At 38.9% G+C, this 20551-nt stretch overlaps 1 protein-coding gene across 1 annotated transcript; it reads left to right on the top strand.

Annotated features, from left to right (window-relative positions):
- Positions 1-866: 866 nt before the first annotated feature.
- Positions 867-19015, top strand: mrps23 (mitochondrial ribosomal protein S23). The gene is made up of 5 exons (XM_062418473.1): positions 867-1019; positions 7365-7544; positions 12524-12601; positions 12870-12993; positions 18667-19015. Exons 1-5 carry the CDS (start codon positions 976-978, stop codon positions 18778-18780), a joined length of 540 nt encoding a protein of 179 aa, XP_062274457.1. The 5' UTR covers positions 867-975; the 3' UTR covers positions 18781-19015.
- The last annotated feature ends 1536 nt before the right edge of the window (positions 19016-20551 follow it).

Genomic DNA, 20551 nt, shown 5'->3' with positions numbered 1-20551 from the left:
CTGTAATAAGGCGAAGAACAACAACAATGTTATTCAATCTCTCTTTAAGAAAGACATAACTACTGTTCCTGCTGCTGTTCATTACTGGGCGGGGTTTGTCCCTGACTTGCAATGGAGTAACATCTGGAGTCTACCTTATAAATATCTCCTCACTATTAAAGTGAGAGAGGTGACTTTTAAGCTGATACACAGATACTATCCTGCTAAACAGTAACTGCTCAAATTTAAAAAGGACCTGTTTGTTTACTGCTAGTTGTGTGATCTGTTTCCTGAAACTGTTGTCCATATTTTTTGGCAATGTCTCCATTCTAGTAAGTTCTGGAAGGACTTAACCCGTTTTATTGTTGTTAAAATAGACTCTGACTTCTGTTTATATTGGAAAGATGTATTGTTTGATATCCATAGCAATGATAAGAAAAGACATACAAAATTATATATTATTAACTTATTAATTATTTTAGGAAAATAGCACATTCATAAGGATAAATTTAGTAACACAAAGCCTTCATTTATTGCATTTGAAAAGGAAACCAAACAATATATAAAAACTATTAGTGATTCAAATAATAAGAAAGCTGCTATTAGTTATGTACTTTGCTTTATATTTTTTAAGTGAAACCCCCACTGGCTGCTATGTTGTTATATATATACATATTTACTTGCATTTTCCCCCTTATCCTGTTGAACTGGAAACGTACACTCATTTTTAAAATCTTTTTAATTGGACACATGACTACACACATAAATCATATTTACATTATATACATAAAATAAAGCCCCAAGAAATAAAGTATATTCACACAGGAAACGAAAAATACTTACTTCCGGTATAATCGCGTTTCTTTGAAAGGCTTCCGAATCAACTTCCGGTCCTCACAGCGGAGGAGACCTCAGAGTGCAGGTCTACAACGGAAGGGTCCTGACAGTGGAGACCTGCAGCCAGACTCTCTTGACAACTGTGGACGAAAAAGTCTAATGGCCGGCAGCAGACTCGAGAAGTTTGGAACTGTATTCACGCGGTAAGCTAATTACTGTTGACAGCTAACGTTATGTCCGTTTACGCTTGTTCAATTGAATTGAATTATGAAGTGCAAAACAAACACGCTCGCTGGCTAGCACAATTTACACGGTGAATATTTGGAATCCGCAATACTGTTTCATTGTGTTAACACGGGGGTTATACGCATTCATTTATTGATCAAATAGGCTCTCCTGCAAAAACAATGGTGTCATCAGATGGCGTTCAGCTAAGCAGCAACTGCTGCTTGCATAACATTTACTCTAAATTAACATGTGATAGTCTACATCTCAAGTCAAATGAACCGATGGTGAATTAAGGGCATTATGAATGTAATTTTATAAGAGCATAAGCGTAACAGAATATGTTAGGCACGAAGACATCATAGGTATGCGATTAAGGCTACAGCCCAAGTCTGTTTGATATTTCCTCGATCATCCCTTGAACCGGAAGTTGTTCTGGTCCGCCATTTTGACCGCTGTCCTGAGCATAGACATAATAAAGAGTAGACGCCGCATTGGCTGCTGGGATACGAGAAATCCGGCCGCCATCTTGAACCGGTCATCCTATCAATAGACAACCACCAAAGAAATGAGATGCCTGAGCACTGTGCAGCGTATTCATATATTGTTTCTTAATTTTTCAACTTTTTAAAAAAAGCTGAGTAGTACTTTTACTGCCTCATATCTATATCTATCTATCTATCTATCTATCTATCTATATATATCAATCTATATATATATATGTCTATCTTTATCTATATATATCGATCTATCTATATATCTCTATCTGTCTATGTCTATATATATAAAAATAAATAATGTATTCATATATTGTTTCTTAATTTTTCAACTTATTAAAAAGCTGACTAGTACTTTTACTGCCTCTATCTGCTTCTGCATCTCTATCTATATTAGTGTAGTATATGTGTATACATATATATACATATATGTATATATATGTATACATATATGTGTATATATATGTATATATATATACATATATATATATGTGTGTGTGTGTGTTTTGCAAAATACCTATCATACATCACATATAGCACGTATCAGAATATTCTATTACAGTTAAGCCCACTATGAATATTAATATATGCCAAACCATGTGTCCTGTATCATAGCTACATGTATGACGTTTGCAGCAAAAAAACCCGCGTGAAAATCAGTAAAGTATTCAGGGAGTTAAATGCGCTGACACTTCATTGCGCCTGCCAAACAGATTACACTGAGTGGAGCGGGTGACCTGTCCAAGATGGCGGCCCCACGACTCGTCAGCGCCAATAGGCAGTAGCGGTCGATGCGGCGTCTACTCTTTATTATGTCTATGGTCCTGAGTATGGTAACTCCACTTGTATGGTAACTCCACTTGGACAAACTTCATTTCGTCTCTGCCCGAGTTCCGTGCGGCCCGTTTGCGCACTTTTGGACACTTCATTACATATATTAAAACCTCCATTTTTAATAGCTTTGTTGTGAATCGTTTATATATATACACACAGTACCACCAGTTATTAAATATTATTATGTAAAGTCCCTGCTATGCTCTAGTGCAAAGAAGGTCCTTTCTTTCCTTTTTAGTTTTTAATTGTATTGTTGTATATAGCCTACTATATGTTATAACTGCAGTTTAAGGTCCTTTTTTAGTTTTAATTTGTATTGTGGTATAAATTTGTTTTGTTTTTTCTCATATCACTATGTTTTTGAGCTGCTGTAGTGGTGAATTGTCCCCACTGTGGGATCAATAAAAGTTTTATCTTATCTTATCTTTATACTTTACACCACTATAACCTAATTTCTGGTTGTATTCTAATTGAGAGACTGATATATAGTTATAAATATATGTATAAGAATCACAACAAAGCTAGAAATCGGGCAGAGACGGAATGAAGTTTGTCCAAGTGGAGTTACCATACAAGATGGCGGCTCGTTCGTGCATGCGCAGACGGTCCGTACAGCAAATCGGGCAGTGACAGGGTACATCTTACGTGCTTAAATTGCATCCAGGGTAGTGGTGGGCAATCCGGCTCTTTTCAAAGATTCGGTTCTCTTAGAAGAGCCAGCTCTTACAGCTCCCTAACACTCTGAGCGTTCTAGTTTAGCCTTATTTAGCAATTATGAATGGTTTGTGTATTGGTAAGCAAGTTTTCATTCAGTGTTTTCATAAGATCCTTATTGTTATGCTTTTTTTTCATTACAAAAAAAATAGTTCCTTTTGTTTAACATTTTAATCAAACCTTTAAAAACCTGAAAAACCTTGAACTGAACACAGAACAACTGAACACATTGACATGCTTGCACTCACATCCTCCTCAGTCTCTGTCTCTACTGTGTGTATCTGGCCTGTACCACTACACTCACTGCCTTTGGAGCGTCTGCCCCCTTCCTTCTTTCACATAATGGTATGATCCTAGTCTGTCCTCGCATGTGATTGGCTGAATGGTGTGCCCATCAAAATAAACTCCTGCCCCTGTCTGCATGGATTCTCTGCCAAACAGACTGCTGAGCAGGAGGCTGAAGATTCGGCTCTCTCTCCGACGGGCATCAGCTCTTCTCGTTCACTACAAAGCATCGGCTCTTAGAGCCGGCTCATTCGCGAACGACACATCACTAATCCACGGGTACTTATCAGTTCTCTTGAGAGAAAGGAGACATCAATTTTGAGAATTAAGAAGCACCCCACGTTTCTTTCACTTCCGCCTTTCCTTGCGTCTTAGTCCCACCCAAGGGCGTAGGAATGAATTTAACATTGGGGGGGGGGGGACATATCAAAAACCTGACAGATCCGTTAATGGTTTGAACAGAGATGTCATAAATTAACTACACTGCAAAACATTCACAAATATATTTTATTGTACTAAAAAGATACATTTGTAAAGGTAAAGGAAAACACATTTTGAATGGCAGTAATGAACTGATACTTTAATTGCAGGCCTAATCATCCAGTTTAACTGGCTGATATGACTCTGTCCTCTGTCCCCTGACTTCAGTGTCTCTCAGCTGTCTGTCCCTGCTCTGAACACCCTAAAAGGAAAACAGTCACAATGTCACACAATGCGATGAGACTGCAGTTACTATAAGCAAGCAATCTCATTTTTCCCCTTTTTTGTGAAATCTTGTAAAATATCTACTGTTATATTACTCTCTCTGTGTTCTAATGCAGCTGAGTGCAGGACGCATCAATTCATCTATCAGCAGTAACTGTAGGGTGTGTGTTTCTGTATTTTCACATTTACTCAGTTATGTGTTTATTACTGTATATATTATATTTACTCAGTTATATTAACTGAATGGCATATCAAACAATTTTCTTTCAAAAACAAATTCCACCAAGTGGTGAAAAGGCTGCTTTTTAAAATATTTAGCATCATATTTTTTTCAAAACAAAGAAAAGCTCTTTTTAGCCCTGAGGTGGTTCAGAATGTGTTAACTTCAAATGTATATTATTCTATTGTAACAACAGATGTATGTCCTCATCATAAACAGAAAACATATCACATGATTTACATGTGTTTCCTATGTATTTTATTAGTATACAGAAATATATAAAGTACCACAGATCATACAGGTACAGATCAGTGCTAAATACTAGAAAGACTGACACTAAAAATATTCACAGATCTAAAAGTATGAATGCATGTATTCAAATACATGACTTACACTCTTATCTATATGCACAACATACAAAAAATAGCTTTTAAAAATATTTTTTTACAAAGAACAAAGAAAAAATATTTTATAAATGATACTGAGATTTGGTAATGGTTTATTTCTACCAATTACTCTTTATATCTCCTTCTTAATTCATTACAAAATGTAAAAGAAAATACTTTGACTTTTCATCATCAATGACGATGATGTCACTGATCACTTTCAAATTGATTAATTTATTTAACAAGTCACTGACATTAACGTCTGTGGCAGCTAAGCATGAGTTTTGAATATATCACCCTTTAAGGTTAGGTGAATATGGTATAGAAAAATACTGATGGGAAAGCTAGTGCAATATTAAAATCATGTTTGTTATATTATTATTTAAATTCAACCGTGTTCACTTCATCTTTGATCATGTTCAAACCTTCCTCTCATTATCAACAAACTAAAATCAGCTCACCCTTCATATAGCACCTACCTGCAGCTCAGCAGTGCTGGCTCTCCCTGCATCACCCTCACCACTGTTAGCTTCCAGCTCAACTTCATGTGATCTCTAATATGAAAGCAGTGGACATGAATAAGGTTTAGAAACATACTGATGGGAATGTCAAGAACAAGAGAAAAACACACAGACAGACTAACTCCTTTCTAGATGTGAGATGTGTAACGTAACTCGTTTTCAAGTTACATGAGTTACGTTAATAGAAAAATCATGTTCTTTTACAACCATCTTAAATACTGTATTTAGTGTCAAATCACTTTTGTCCGTTACTGGAAAGTCTGCCATATTTTCGCCAGCCAATGTTGGTTAGTAACGTTAATAGTAACAACGTTTACCTAGCAGAGTGTACTAGTTAGATGTTGAATCACAACCTCTGTCCTGTGGGCAGCTGTCTGTGTCCCGACTCCCGCATCCCAAACAGTGAGAGCTGTTGAGGGCGGGCCGGTGACAAGACGCTGTGTTGCGCTTTCAAAATAAAAGCAAGTGAGTTAAAGATTTCAAAATCTTGGGGTGGAATTTTGGGTGGAACAAATGCGCCTGTCTCCAATATTGGAGGGGACATGTCCCCCCCGGTTCCTACGCCCTTGGTCCCACCCACTGTGGATGCATGGAGAGATACAAGGAAACCACTGGAGGAGAGAGGAGATATGATTTTAAAGAAATGAGACGTCCTTTCCTCCGAAGCGTCATGTGAATGGACGTCTGTTTCTAGTGAAGGCAACAGCTGGATCAGCTTCAGCTGTCAGTGTGTTTGCACACATGTGCTCTGTGCTGCGCAGTTATCATATATTGATAGAGCAGCCTATTTTAGCTTCTTGATAAACACCTGCACATGGATAAAAACCTGCAGTCCTGCTGTGTAGTCAACTGTGTCCTGCTCAGAAACATATAAACCATTCCTGCTGGCAGAATGCGTTCATGTCATTTATTGATTATTTGCATTTGTATGTATTGATATTCTGATTGTGAATTAATTATTTAATAACCCTGAATATGATCAGGGTGGTCCAATTGTTCAATTGGATTATGTTTCAGGAAACATATAATATCCATCCATAATAACAGTTAATGGGGAAATAACATATCATGAAAAGAAACATCTTTCTAATAAATGGATAAAGTTGTTTATGGTTATTTTGTTGACCAGAGAGACAATTAACAGATTTTTAACTAGATGGTGAATCAGAAAACAAAATATAACACTTGGGAGTAATATGCTTGAGTTTATTCTGTCATCCGTCTCCACCTCAGTATCAAACCGCAGTGATGTATCAGATCAGTCCGATCAGCTGCAGTGGCCAGTCAATAAATAAAGGGATGTTTCGGTCGGTAAAAGACTTCCGTGAAGGCTGCTCTCGTGTTCCCTTGCTCATAGCCCCTCAGAGATCCCTCGTCAATTGATCCTAGATCCTCGGAGCCGAAATAAAAGAATCAAAATGGTGTTTTGTACCAACTTCCAATTCAGGCGAGGATGGAGTAGTGAAGAGACATCAATTTTTCTTCTGTCTTAGTCCGTTCCACCGTGTATGCATGAGGAAACCCAAGGAAACCACTTGAGGAGAGAGGAAGCGAGGAAATATGATTTTAGAGACATGAGATCCATCACATGTTAAGCATTTCTTTAATGTTTATTTTTGCACCTTAATGTGAAGAGATCATTGTTAAGTGTTCATTGGGATTTTAATTTTCATTCAGACTTATGTGTACATTTATTTATTTGAGTGTTTTTATGGTTGTGTTGACATTTCTTTTCCCTGTCTGCTTTGATTGGTAACTGAGGTGATTAAAATCAGAGGAAGGTTAAGTTTACAATAAAAGTGTTTTGAATTGAATATATTTTCCCCTGGTCCTTATTTTATTTTTTTATTTAAGCCATATCGCCCAGCCCTAGTCTCAGTTTGGAGTTTGGAGAGAGAAAAAAATTGAAATTCTGATTTTATCAACCTGATCAGGTCTTAATCTACCAAGGACAGCCTATGTATAGCAAACACTGTAGACACATTTAGAGTATTGGAACATCCTTGATCGTGGCTGACTTCAAACTATTTCCAGGTCACACACACTAGTCCTGATTTAAAATGTGAACAATTTGATTGTTATTATTTCTCTCTGTCTTAATATCTGCTTTACTATTCAAAATACTGTCTAACACCCTAATCAAATGTGTCATGATCAACAGGATTCGAGATCTGATGCGCTCTGGAGTCATACAGCCAGCAGAGAAACCCATCTGGTATGACATATACAAGGCTTTTCCACCAAAAAGGGTCCCACTTCATGTGAAGCAACATACCAGAGCCTGTACCAAGAAACACCAGACTGTACCTGAAATCTTCTACAGAGAGGATGAAGTTAGAGCGTAAGTCTACAGTAGCAACAGCTATCCAGTTGATAGTAGCTATGCTTCCTTTCCACCTACATGATAAATATGTATCATGTATATATTGTATCAGGTGTTTTGTCATTTGTCAGTGGTATTTTAGCACATATGTTCTTTGTCACTGCTGTCTGTTTTATGACATCTTGTTTTAGAACCTCAGGTCAGGTCAGGTCGGTGAGCAGTTATCAGCCACCTCATCCTTTATATTTTTCATTTATTCTTTCAGATGGGTAAAAGTCACAAAGCACTTCACATCTTATTAGTAGTGTTGATAACTGCTAACTGAAAAAGCAGCCAAGCCACCGCTTTAGAGAGCTGAACGTCGCCCACAAGCATCCTGGAGCGTTTCATACTGACAGAAATGTCTGGAAGGGACTAAAATTAGAATAAGAAATCTCTGTTGTATTGAGACTTGGTATTGAATTGCTTCCTTAAATTAAATTAATAATAATAATATTAATAATAATACATTTTATTTGTATAGCGCTTTTTTGACACTCAAAGTAGCTTTACAGAAACATGGGTAAAAAACTAAACGAAAGAACAAGCAAAAGAAACACAGTGAGTTAAAATAAATATAAAAAACATTAAAGTACACGTAAAATGAGAACACAGTAAAACGCTTGACGCATTAATCATGAATTAAAAGCAATTCTAAAGAGGTGTGTTTTGAGCAGTGATTTGAATGTGGGCAGGTCGGTACAGTCGCGGATGTGATTGGGGAGCGAGTTCCAGAGGGAGGGGGCGGCGATGGAGAAGGCTCTGTCACCCCAGGTCCGGTGCTTGGTACGGGGGGGAGAGGACAGGAGGTTGGCATCGGGAGAGCAGAGGTTGCGGGAAGGTTTGTGGCGGTGGAGTAGGGCAGTGAGGTAGGAGGGGGCCTGGCTGTGGAGAGTTTTGTGGGTGATGAGAAGGACTTTGAAGTGGATGCGTTGTGGAACAGGGAGCCAGTGGAGAGTACGAAGGACGGGGGTGATGTGGTCACGGGAACAGGTGTGGGTGAGCAGGCGGGCAGCAGAGTTCTGTATGTACTGGAGTTTATTGATGATTTTGGATGGTGAGCCATAAAGAATACTGTTGCAGCAGTCGAGTCTGGATGTGATGAAGGCGTGGATGAGAGTTTCAGCGGCGGAGAAGGAGAGTGACGGACAGAGGCGAGCAATGTTTTTGAGGTGGAAGAAGGCAGTCCTTGTGATGTGGTTGACGTGGAAGTTATGGGTGGTATTGATGAGGGATTTGGGACCGATGATGTCTGATTTATCACAGTTCAGTTTGAGGAAATTGGCTTGCATCATGATTTTATTTCAGTGAGGGAGTTGGTGAGAGTGGAGTGTGTTGTGGTGGTGATGGATTTGGTGGAGATATAGAGCTGGACGTCATCAGCGTAGCAGTGGAAATGGAGACTGTGGCGACGGATGATGTTGCCGAGGGGGAGCATATAGAGGATGAAGAGGAGTGGACCAAGCACCGAACCGTGGGGGACACCTTGGAGCGGAGGAAGAGATGCAGGTATTGATGTTGATGAACTGTTGTCTGTCTGTGAGGTAAGACCTTAACCAGGAGAGGGCAGTGCCAGTGATGTTGAGGGAGGATTCCAGACGGGAAAGAAGAATCGGGTGGCTGATGGTGTCGAAGGCTGCAGTGAGGTCAAGGAGGATGAGGATACTGAGGTGGCCAGAGTCTGAGGAGAGGAGTAGGTCATTAGTTACTTTGAGAAGGGCAGTTTCTGTGCTGTGCTGTGAGCGGAAACCGGATTGAAATGGTTCGAACAGATCGTTGGAGGTGAGGTAGGTTTTGAGTTGGGTGGCGACAGCACGTTCCAGTATTTTAGACAGAAAAGGGAGGTTGGATATGGGTCGAAAATTGCTCATGGTGTCAGGGTCGAGTCCAGGTTTTTTAAGGATGGGGGTGACAGCAGCCAGTTTGAGTGTTTGGGGGACAGAGCCAGAGGTGAGGGAGGAGTTGATGATTTCTGTGATGAGTGGGGAGATAGACAGTCCTTTACCAGGTTGGATGGAATGGGGTCCAGAGCACAGGTGGAGCTTCTCATGACAGCCATGAGTGTGGACAGCTCCACTGGTGACACGGGGGAAAACTGAGACAGTGGTTGAGTGGTGGGAGGGGGGACAGGTGGGGAGGAGGAGAGGAGAGGGCAGAGGATGTAGTGAGGTTGTTATAGATGGTGTCTATTTTAACTTGGAAGAATGACAGAAAGGCATTACACTTGTTGACTGTGAAGGAGTTGGAGATATTGTCGCTGGGTTTGAGCAGTTTGTTTATTGTGGAGAAGAGAGCCTTGGGATTGGAGGAGCCAGAGTGTATGAGGTTTGAGTAGTAGGTGGACCGGGCGGTGTTGAGAGCATCTTTGTATTGGTGAAGGTAATCTGTGTAGGCTTGGTGGTGGACTGTGAGAACAGTTCTCTTGCAGAGTCGTTCAAGCTGACACTTGCGGGATTTCATGTGGTGGAGTTCAGTGGTGTACCAGTGAGCTGAATGTGTGAAGGTGACAGATTTGGTTCTGGTGGGAGCAAGCTGATCAAGACAGGAGGAGCGTGTGGTTATAGTAGTTGACAAGGTCAGAGGGGTTGTCAGACAGAGGGGGAGGCAGACATTTTGCTGGCAAGGGCTGCAGAGAGCGCAGAGGGGATGGATTTGAGGTTTCTAAAGGTTATTTTCCGTCTGTCTTTGGGGATGGGTGTGGGAATGTTGATGTCCATGGTGATTACCAGGTGGTCTGAGATGCTGAGGTTGAGGCTGGAGAGCTGATGCAGTGTGAGACCAGTAGAGCAGACGAGATCCAAAATGTGTCGAAGATAGACATCTAGTAAGAACATGTTTGTCTAATGGAATATAGTCCAGTGTCAGAAATTCAAAAGAATTTTTATGGAAATCTATTAAATGCTCAATTTCACTAACATATGTCAGAACAAGGTTGAGGGTGTGGTTATAACAGTGAGCTCTATAACATTTTGAGAGAAGCCAATTGAATCTAATAATGAAATAAATGCAGTGCTAAGGCTTTCACTATCTATCTGTCTATTAGGCTTTACACGATCAGGATTTTTGGGGCCGATTAGTGAGTTTAAATAAACCGATCACCGATCCCATCACGTGAGCGAGCAATATGTGTATTTAAATAACTTTATAATTTACTGTTTGCTTTAGCATCCGTTTCAGTGTTTGATTTCCTTTGTCCGCGCTCCGTTTCTTGAACTCTGCATGCTCCTCCTTGTGTTCCTTATCCAGGTGCCTGATTACATTTTGTGATGTTGAAACATTTTGCAGATGCTCCCCCACAAGGTACTTTAGTGTTGCACAGATTGCAAATAGCTTCTGTTTTACCTCTTGTCTCATTTAATCCTAAGAAGTACCACACCACCGACATGTTTGTTTGAATCTGACAGCTAATGATTCAAGATTCAAAAAATGTTATTGTCCGTCACATCGTGACAGGGCTCAAAACTAGCTGTCGGATTCAAACAAACGGTGGTGTGGAACTTCTTCGGAGTAAATGAGACAGATAAAACACAAGCCATCTGCAATCTATGCAACGGGAGCATCTGCAAAAGTTTCAACACGACAATGACGACATTGATGAGATCAGCCCGATCTCACAAATTGCATAAAATGCTAAATATCGGCCGATTGAGATGCGTTCTGGCGTTAGCCAGGCTACCAGAATTATGCATTTGACTTAAAAATGTATAACATTTTCTTTCAGGGGAGCATGTCCCCGGATCCTCCTAGAGGGTCGGACTGAGGTCCTACCACCATAGTCTCTCACAATTCTGTGGGAAACACTGCAGATGAAAGAGACAGAGTGAGATTGTCAACAATTCAGTGTCTACAGTACATATCCTTTTTCTGACTACTGTGGTGTTACAGTACCATTGGTTGACATAGAAACACACTCCTCCTCCTTGATTTTCTTAGTAATCTCCGGTGACTGATCCAATCAAATTGGGCTTCAAAATCCACTAATTGTCAGATCCTTGTCATCCGATTTACTGGGCCAAGTATCAGTGAAGACAGGATCGATGGCAGTGACTCCTCAGTGACACCTTGACTCTGCAGTACACTGACAGTCTGAATTGTGATTAAGTTATTTGAATCAACATTCCTATGATTAATACTGTAATTGTTAACCCAGCTGTTATTTACTACTACTGAAATATAACAATAATTGAGAGCATTAATATAGGGCGGACACACTAATCATCAGTTTTGCAGGAATGCAGAGTGAGTGAAATATTCAGATTCATCCCATTGGATGACAAGATCCTGCTTGGTTTGGATGGAGGCAATCAAACTTGAAGAGGTCCACTCTTCTGTGAAATGCAGCAAAATTGGAACATTGTCCATGTATGGAATTCCTCTTTCACAACAGTAGCCATCAAGCCAAATATGCAGCTGCCAAAGCCTACTAAACTTTTCGTTCCCGGTACAAAGGAGGGTATCAATCCTGGGATTATGGACTGTTTATTAGAGTTCAAAATGCTGTCAATAAGGCAGATAAAATCCTCCTTGATGTTTTAAGATTGCTGCATTTTAAGATCATTAGATCCCAAATGCAACACCAGAGGTAATGCATATGGATGAGTTGGACAGCGGAGGTGTTAATATTTTTAACAAGGGCACCTGGATTGCAGGAGGTGCAACACCTGTTGATCCACACAGTGGACCGTGGATAACCCCCACAATAAGCACAGGTGGACAACTGAAAGAATAATAATAATTTTCCTGATGTTAATCCTGTTTTTTCTTTATTCACTAGTTTCATCACTGTAATTTGTGATTTATAGTAATGTGTTTATGTAATGTAAATGTGCTATTTTTGAGCTAATATGCATTTACAAAAAGAAAAAAAACATGGATTAAAACCAGATGTTGCTCATGTCAGCATTAAAAGTTGAGATGTTTTTATAGGCTGTGCTCACCATAACTTGTCTCCCTTTCAGGAAGTTCTATGACCAGTATGGGATGGGTCCTCGGCCTCTTGATCTGTTCAAATCAAATTTTGTTTCTACAAGTCAAAGGTATGTTTTTTTTCTACCTAAAAAAAAAATGCAGTTTTATGAGAAAATATAATATACAAGCTGAAAGCTAGATGGGGAAGAAGGAATTCAAATTTCAAGTGTGATCTAAAAAGTGTGGTTAGTGTATGGGTGTGGTAATGTTAAGTTCCATAATGGCTGTAAACAAAGTGTAAGCTTGAACAAAATTACGATTACTGTACATTGCAATTATATTAAATATCTCCATGCCAATACAACAAAATGTGTTTTGTTCAATTTGACCCTGCAGGTTTGCAGACAAGTATTCAGAGTTAAAGAGCCAGAGCGGGCTGGATGATTCTGCCCTGTTTGAGGAGACTGGGAAAGCCTTACTAACAGAGAACATAGTGCTGAAAAGGAGAGGTGCTTCTGCGGTAAGGGTTTTGCTATTGAATCATCAGTCAAGGAGCTGATGATTCCAACCCCATGTTGTCAGTGGAATCATCAGTCTTCAGTAACACAGCATGGCTTGCAACCATTTATGTCTCAGAATGACTACAAACTACAAACCTGTGGTGGTTTTTATTCATCTGCCAACTTTTCCACTTCAGTCAAGTGTAGAAAGGTTGTTTTTTAAAAATATTCTTATACACTACTTAAAATTCTAAATATGTATACATGCAGGAAAAATCTGTGCAGTTATGTCAGGCTACCTGTTTAATCAATGCTCAGTGAGAATGTATTAATGTATTGAAATTAAATTAAGATACACCACCCTCCCTGTTCACCAACAACTATGGCTTCAAGTAAACTGTCATCTTGTGAAAATGTGAGACCAGAATGTATAATCTGACATCTGAAACAATTAACTATAAGTATTAAGTGATTAACTGCAAAACTCACTTGCTGAAATATGTCACTGCAATTATTGCTGCTCCTTGGTATGTTTTAACAAAGTTACATGATCACAACAGATGTGTGATTATCACCATAAAGTCCCCATATGGTCCATGAGGGGAACTGTACTAATACATGCACCCAACATCATTGGCGGTGTGACTACATTCACTGGTAATATGATAAACAGTGATGAAAGTGTGGAAACAGTAGAAACATTGTGGAATACAATGTAGAATAAAATAGCAGTAACAATGTAGATGCACACATAATCAGTCAAAGAAACAAGTTAGTGGGATGAGCATTCACAGGATTATTTTTACCCTGATAACATAACGTTATCCTGAATTAGTCGAGCAACATTTGAAGGACAAGGGACCTGGAATCTGGGTAACCACTTAATAATTCTCCTTTAAGGATCTAGTGTTGTTCAGAAAGTATTCAGACTCTTTCACTTTTTTCCTGCATCAGTCTACTTCCAATCAATCAATCAATCTTTATTTGTATAGCGCCAAATCACAACAAAGTTATCTCAAGGCACTTTACACATAGAGCAGGTTCTAAACCGAACTCTTCAGGTTTTAATTTTAAAGAGACCCAACATTCCCACATGAGCAGCATTTAGCGACAATGGCAAGAAAAAACTCCCTTTTAACAGGAAGAAACCTCAGACAGAACCAGGCTCAAAGTGGGCGGCCATCTGCCTCGACTGGTTGGGGTAGAGAGGAGAGAGAGGAAGAATAGGAGAGAGAGAGAAGCACATAGAAAATAAACATTGAAGCTAGAAGGTCCGGGACTGGAATCTGTCATCCGGACGTCTACAGGCCCAGATTGCCTGTGAGACGAGAAAGCACAGACAACTCTGGGGAAGAAGTTTAGGTTATTGAATGCATTAATAGTACATGAATGTTAATGGTTATAGATGGATGGATAGAGAGAGAGAGAGGAGGAGAGAGGAGCTCAGTGCATCATGGAGGTAGGAGTCCCCCGGCAGTCTAAGCCTATAGCAGCATAAACTAGGAGCTGGCTAACTATAAGCTTTATCAAAAAGGAAAGTTTTAAGCCTACTCTTAAAAGTAGAGAGGGTGTCTGCCCTCCGGACCGAATCTGGAAGATGGTTCCACAGGAGAGGAGCCTGATAACTGAAGGCTCTGCCTCCCATTCTACTTTTAGAGATACTAGGAACCACAAGTAGGCCTGCGTTCTGGGAGCGCAGTGTTCTGGTAGGTACATAAGGTACTATGAGCTCTTTGAGATATGATGGAGCCTGACCAGTAAGAGCTTTAAAAGTGAGGAGAAGGATTTTAAATTATTTTCTTGATTTAACAGGAAGCCAATGCAGTGAAGCTAAAATAGGAGTAATATGATCTCTTTCTAGTTTTTGTCAGAAGTCGTGCAGCTGCATTCTGGACCAGTTGGAGAGTCTTTAGAGACTTGTTAGGGCAGCCTGATAATAATGAATTACAATAATCCAGCCTAGAAGTAACAAATGCATGGATTAGTTTTTCAGCATCATTTTGAGACAGAATATGTCTGATTTTTTAAATATTACGCAGATGAAAATAGGCAGACCTTGAAATTTGTTTTATGTGGGAATTAAAGGACAGATCCTGGTCAAATATAACTCCTAGGTTCCTTACAGTAGTACTGGAGGCCAAAGTAATGCCATCCAGAGTAGTTATATCATTGGATAATGTGTTTCTAAGGTATTTAGGGCCAAGCACAATAACTTCAGTTTTTTCTGAGTTTAACAGCAGGAAGTTACAGGTCATCCAGGCCTTTATGTCCTTAATACATGTTTGTAGTTTAGTTAACTGGTTGATTTCATTAGGCTTTATTGATAGATATAATTGAGTGTCATCGGCATAACAATGAAAATGTATTGAGTGTTTCTGAATAATGTTTCCTAAAGGAAGCATATATAAGGAGAATAGTATTGGTCCAAGCACTGAACCCTGAGGAACACCATGTCTAACTTTTGTTTGCATAGAGGATTTATCATTAACATTTACAATGCCTGGTAAAGGACAATGCCCTATAACAGAGTCAAAACTAATTTTTGAATGTTTTGCAAATATATTAAAAGGATAAACTGAAATATTGCACTAATACAAGTATTCAGTGTATTTGCTATGGCCCTTGAAATTTACCACAGGTGTGTTTTCATTTCTCTTGATCATCTTTGAGATGTTTCTACACCTTGAGTCCACCTGTGGTAAATTCAAGTGATTGGACATGATTTGGAAAGGCACACACCTGTGTATATAAGGTGTCAGTGAAAGCTCAGAGACAGGACTGTGTCAGGGCACAGATCTGGGGAAGGCTAGAAAAACATTTCTGTTTCATTGAAGGTTATCAAGGTTATTGTCCGACTGACATGTAATAAGCGTATTGTCTCGTTTCCAGTTGCTGACTGTAACTGACAGCACTTTTGCTGCTCTCAATTAGTTCAATTACTAATTATTACCTGCTATACATACGGTGGCCCTGAAGGGCAAACGACAACGACAAGGAGGAAAACACAACGACATTAAACAGATGACTTCTGTTACTGTAGAGAGGATGAGACGGAGGCACAATGACAGAATACACACAGGATGGAGTTTTTCCACCTGTGTTAATAATGTTGGAGTGGAATATTTGTGGTTTTACTAACAGCATTGACTTTGTCACTAATATTCTCCCATATGTGGGTTTTTCTGGTAATATTTTTTTTGTTAGAACTTAATATATTAGTTAACCTCTTCCACTAGAACCTGATCACATTTCATTTTGTTCTTGCAGTTTTCTGCTCGTCCAAACTCTCCATAAAGACACAAAACCCTCATTTAAATACTGCTGTCTCCACCCTGTTGCACCTGTTTTTATTTACAGTTATTCTTATTAGATCACACGCAAACGAAACGCGCATTCTGTTATTTGGGGTCTTAGTAAATCAGGCCCTTTGTCTTTTGACCAGATTGTTATCAATCACTTTATATGATTGACCTACCATGACAGTCTAAGTGATAGAAATAGAGCAGAATAGATTGATAGCCAGGGGATGATATCATGTTTGAATATTATACAACAGTGAGCAAGGATGGAGGAAGGGGGGAAAGAGAAAAACAAAAACAAAAAAAATAACAAATACAACACCTTTCTGTGCTTCCATTAGAGCAGTTACTCACCCAAAACAACATAGAAACTGTGCCTGCCACCCCACCACCTAAATCAATGAATAGTTATTTATAAAAATCTAATAAAAAATGAACACCACAACTGCAACAGTACAACGAAGTAGGAAAATTAAATGTGGACTCTTAATAATTTGATCTCTATCATCTAAAACTGCATTAATAAACAATCTAATCTCAGATTATCATATTTATTTATTTAGTCTTAGTGAAACCTGATTGTTTCATAAAGAATGTGTTAGCACTCGCCCCGGTAATACTAGGGAGGCTAAGGCAGCCATTTCCCACTCAAACCTAATAATCAACCCTAGGCCTAAACTTATTTATAACTCATTGGAAAGCCTTGTTCTAAGTCTATCATACCCAACCTGGAAAACTTTAAGGCCAACTCTATTTATTATATTGTACTGTCCTCCTGGCCCATACTCTGAACTTGTATCTGAATTCTCAACATTTTTATCAAACTTAGTCCTTAGTACAGATAAAATAATTATAGTATATCATTTTAATATTATTGTGGTTATCATATAATGATAGCCCTAGCACTATGTTTAACTCACTATCACTAACCGACCTGTGTCTTAACCACACCCTGGTACGTCAGAACAACTGGTTCTGACATATGGCATTAACATTTAATGGTTTTCTATCAGACTATTACTTAATAACTTTTGAATTTCCATTCCTGAGTCCATGGGAGGTTGTGGCTCAGGAGGTAGAGTAATTCCCAGATCCTTCGGTCCACATGTTGAAGTTTCCTTGGGCAAGATACTGAACCCAAGATTGCTCCCAATGGCGTTGCTGTTAGTGGGTGAATGATTAGATCCTCCTGATGAGCAGGTGCCTTGCATGACAGCCTGCCATCAGCGTATGCATGAATGGGTTAATGTGGCTTGTAGTGTGAAAGCACTTTGAGTGGTCGGAAGACTAGAAAGATGCTCTATGGGTCAGTGACAAATAAGGGTTGGCAAGATGAGAAATTCAAAAATGTCTTTAAAAAATGTCAGGTTTATTAATATGTATATTAGTGTTTGTTTTTTGTTTTTTACCAGAAGACTGAATGTAACTGAAAATGTCCCATTACATTTATTGTTTATTTTTCTGTACATAATCAGATTTTTTAGAAAAAATACTTTCATAAAAATAGTAAAAAAAAGTATTTTTCATAAAAATCTGCCTGACCACTTCCTCCTACAGTCAAACACCATTGTTGGTGAACTGAATTGAAAATCAAATATGACAATGCAAAGATATTAATCCTTTTTTTTGCTTTGTCATAGTATACTGAGTGTAGATTGATGAGGGAAAAACTGAATTTAAACAAATTTAGCACAAGGCTTCAAAATAAAAAAGTGAAGGGGTCTGAACACTTTCTCAATGCACTGTAACTAAATCAACTTCTTAGCCTTAGTGCTTTTTTCCAATTATTTAAATAAATGCTTTACTAAAATGTTGGTACAGCTGTGTGGCGTAACGTTTTATAGGAATAAGTGTGAATGAAACAAAGTAAAAAACCTGTAAACAAAAACTAGACTCAGCTTTTTATAAGACCTCCAGGATGGAGTACAGAGCAATATTCAGCAGGTGGAGCATCGCCCTGACAACGCTCCAACTCATCAAAGAAAATAAATAACTTTTATCACCAGGTTTTGTCCAGGTTACAAGTAGTTATTATATTGCAACAGTAATAACAGGCTGATAATAATTCTAATATTAATACATTATGAAGTGAAAACAAAATGGCTATACAGTATATCAGACTAACTCCACATAGTAATGTCCTGAATTCAGCACTATAAACTGCCATGTAACCACACATGTATTAAAACTAATGAAGTTAAGAGATTTGGCGTCTTTCTCCACCTCAAAGGTACTTTTAAGAGGAGTTTTGTTCTATTACCACTTAATCTGAATAAATGTATCAGAAAATTTGAAATCACACAATTTAATGATAAATGATCTACAGATCTGTGTTTAAAATACTTGTTGCTGCAGGTTTGAACATATCATCAAAGTTCTGTTTTTATCCTGCAGGTGCCAGCAGAGTCCAGGGATCCAGTGCTCAAGCTGAAGTTAATAGACATGTTGACAGAGCAGCAGTCAGTCGATGCTGGCAGCGAGGAGACAACAGAACACACCACAACGTAGAACTCATTAGCTTTGCTGCTGTTTGATCCATTTTTAGAGGCTGTAGTTCTACTTTTGCTACTCCTATGGAACTAATGGTCATCTTTAGAAATCTGCTTTATTTCAACTACAAAGTCAGGGCATGCCTGTAAGGGATCTCTTCAGGATCTGCCCTTTGGACTGTTGCCAGCTTCAGGTTCCCTAAATGTATGTCACTTAGATGTAAATGACTACAGTGCACTGCACCAACAGCATTATGTTGTCATTAAACAATCAAAAGAACAACAAACCCGGAGTCTACATTATCATGGAAATAGTCTTAAGTCTATTGTATACATGGCAAAGTATGTAACTGTGTGTGGAAATTAAAAGTGAAATTTAGGAATTTCACCACTGGAAACAGGTTTAGAAATGTGCAGTTATTTTTTGAATTGTGGATAGAAAACAAGAAAATGACTTGCCTAGGAGAAACAACCAGAATGCATTTTTATGTGGTGCGTTCCATGGCCACTCACAGGCAACTCCTTTTCTACAAATTCTTCAGCTGGTGGTGTGTGTATCGAATCGGCTTGCTACTTTTCGCCGCTCTTCGCTGTGTACACAGCGTTATAAAGTGTGAAACACATCATCTATTGATGAATGATTAACATTTATAACTCCCAAAAAGGAGCTTTATTGTGAAGTTATGAGTTACTAATATTAACACTTACCATTTTTGACATGAAATGCAAAGACGGATGAAACAGAATCAAATTCAACCTGATTAACAAGCTAATTATAAACCATTTATAAATCCTTAGCAAGGGGACCCTTATTGTAAAGTGGTGCTGTCACGGGGTAGCCTGTGCCCTATAAAGTAAGATGCACACTTTTGCGCTTACACACACACACACACACACACACACACACACACACTGTCTAGCCACTCCCATTATTAATTAAAACAAGCCGGCTTGGAGGTGCGTGTAGCGTAGCATAGCATGTACTGACATCAGCATCACTTCTGTTACACTTTTTTTTTTTTTTTAAAGATACAGAAACTAGTTTTTTCAAAACATTTCTGTTTATTGTGTAGTGTTGAGTGAGCTCATTGTTTGTAACCTGTTCTCCGGTGATGGTCCTACACTCCTCTGGTTAGGTCTGAAAGTGCCACACCATACTGGAGTGTACCATTGGTTTATAAAGGCTGTTCCCAGAGGAAAGTGCCAAATATGGTAGAACTGGAGGGGTGTTTTCTGGGTGTTGAGTTTCTAAGGCTATTTTAAATTTATATGGAAGATAATACATGACTAAAATGTGTGTGAATATGTTTTTGATTAAATTGTAAATATTATAGTATATTGTGGACCTGAGGCCTGTACTACGAAGCTGGATTTTCTCTTATCGAGGTAACTTCAGCGTTAACCCAGGGTTTTCTGTCCTACGAAGCTGGTTCACTTCTTACCGGGGTAAATCACCATGGTAACTTACGCTGAACGGCTAACCTGCTCCGGAGCAGGTTAAGTTCCAGAGGAAGATCAAAACCTTGTCCTGTGACCAATCACATCAACGAAAAAAAGTCATCATTCCTACAGGATCCCGACATGGACAAAATTCCTGAGTTTACAATAAAGCAACAAGTTATTTAAAAAAAAAAAAAGATAAATATAGGCTGGCCAAATTTTTATAGGTCATTAGAAACATCGAGGCTTTTTTTTTCCACTCCGGTTTTAAAGCAGAGCTTCTAACAAACAGAGATCATTATTGAGAGAAAGAGAGACAGAAGGCCAGCCGACCCGGATCATCCTCACAG

Source organism: Scomber scombrus, chromosome 5 (genome assembly GCF_963691925.1).
Source record: "Scomber scombrus chromosome 5, fScoSco1.1, whole genome shotgun sequence".
NCBI classification, from domain to species: domain Eukaryota; kingdom Metazoa; phylum Chordata; class Actinopteri; order Scombriformes; family Scombridae; genus Scomber; species Scomber scombrus.
Note: the sequence above shows the minus strand (reverse complement) of the source record. Positions and strands in the feature narration are given on the sequence as shown.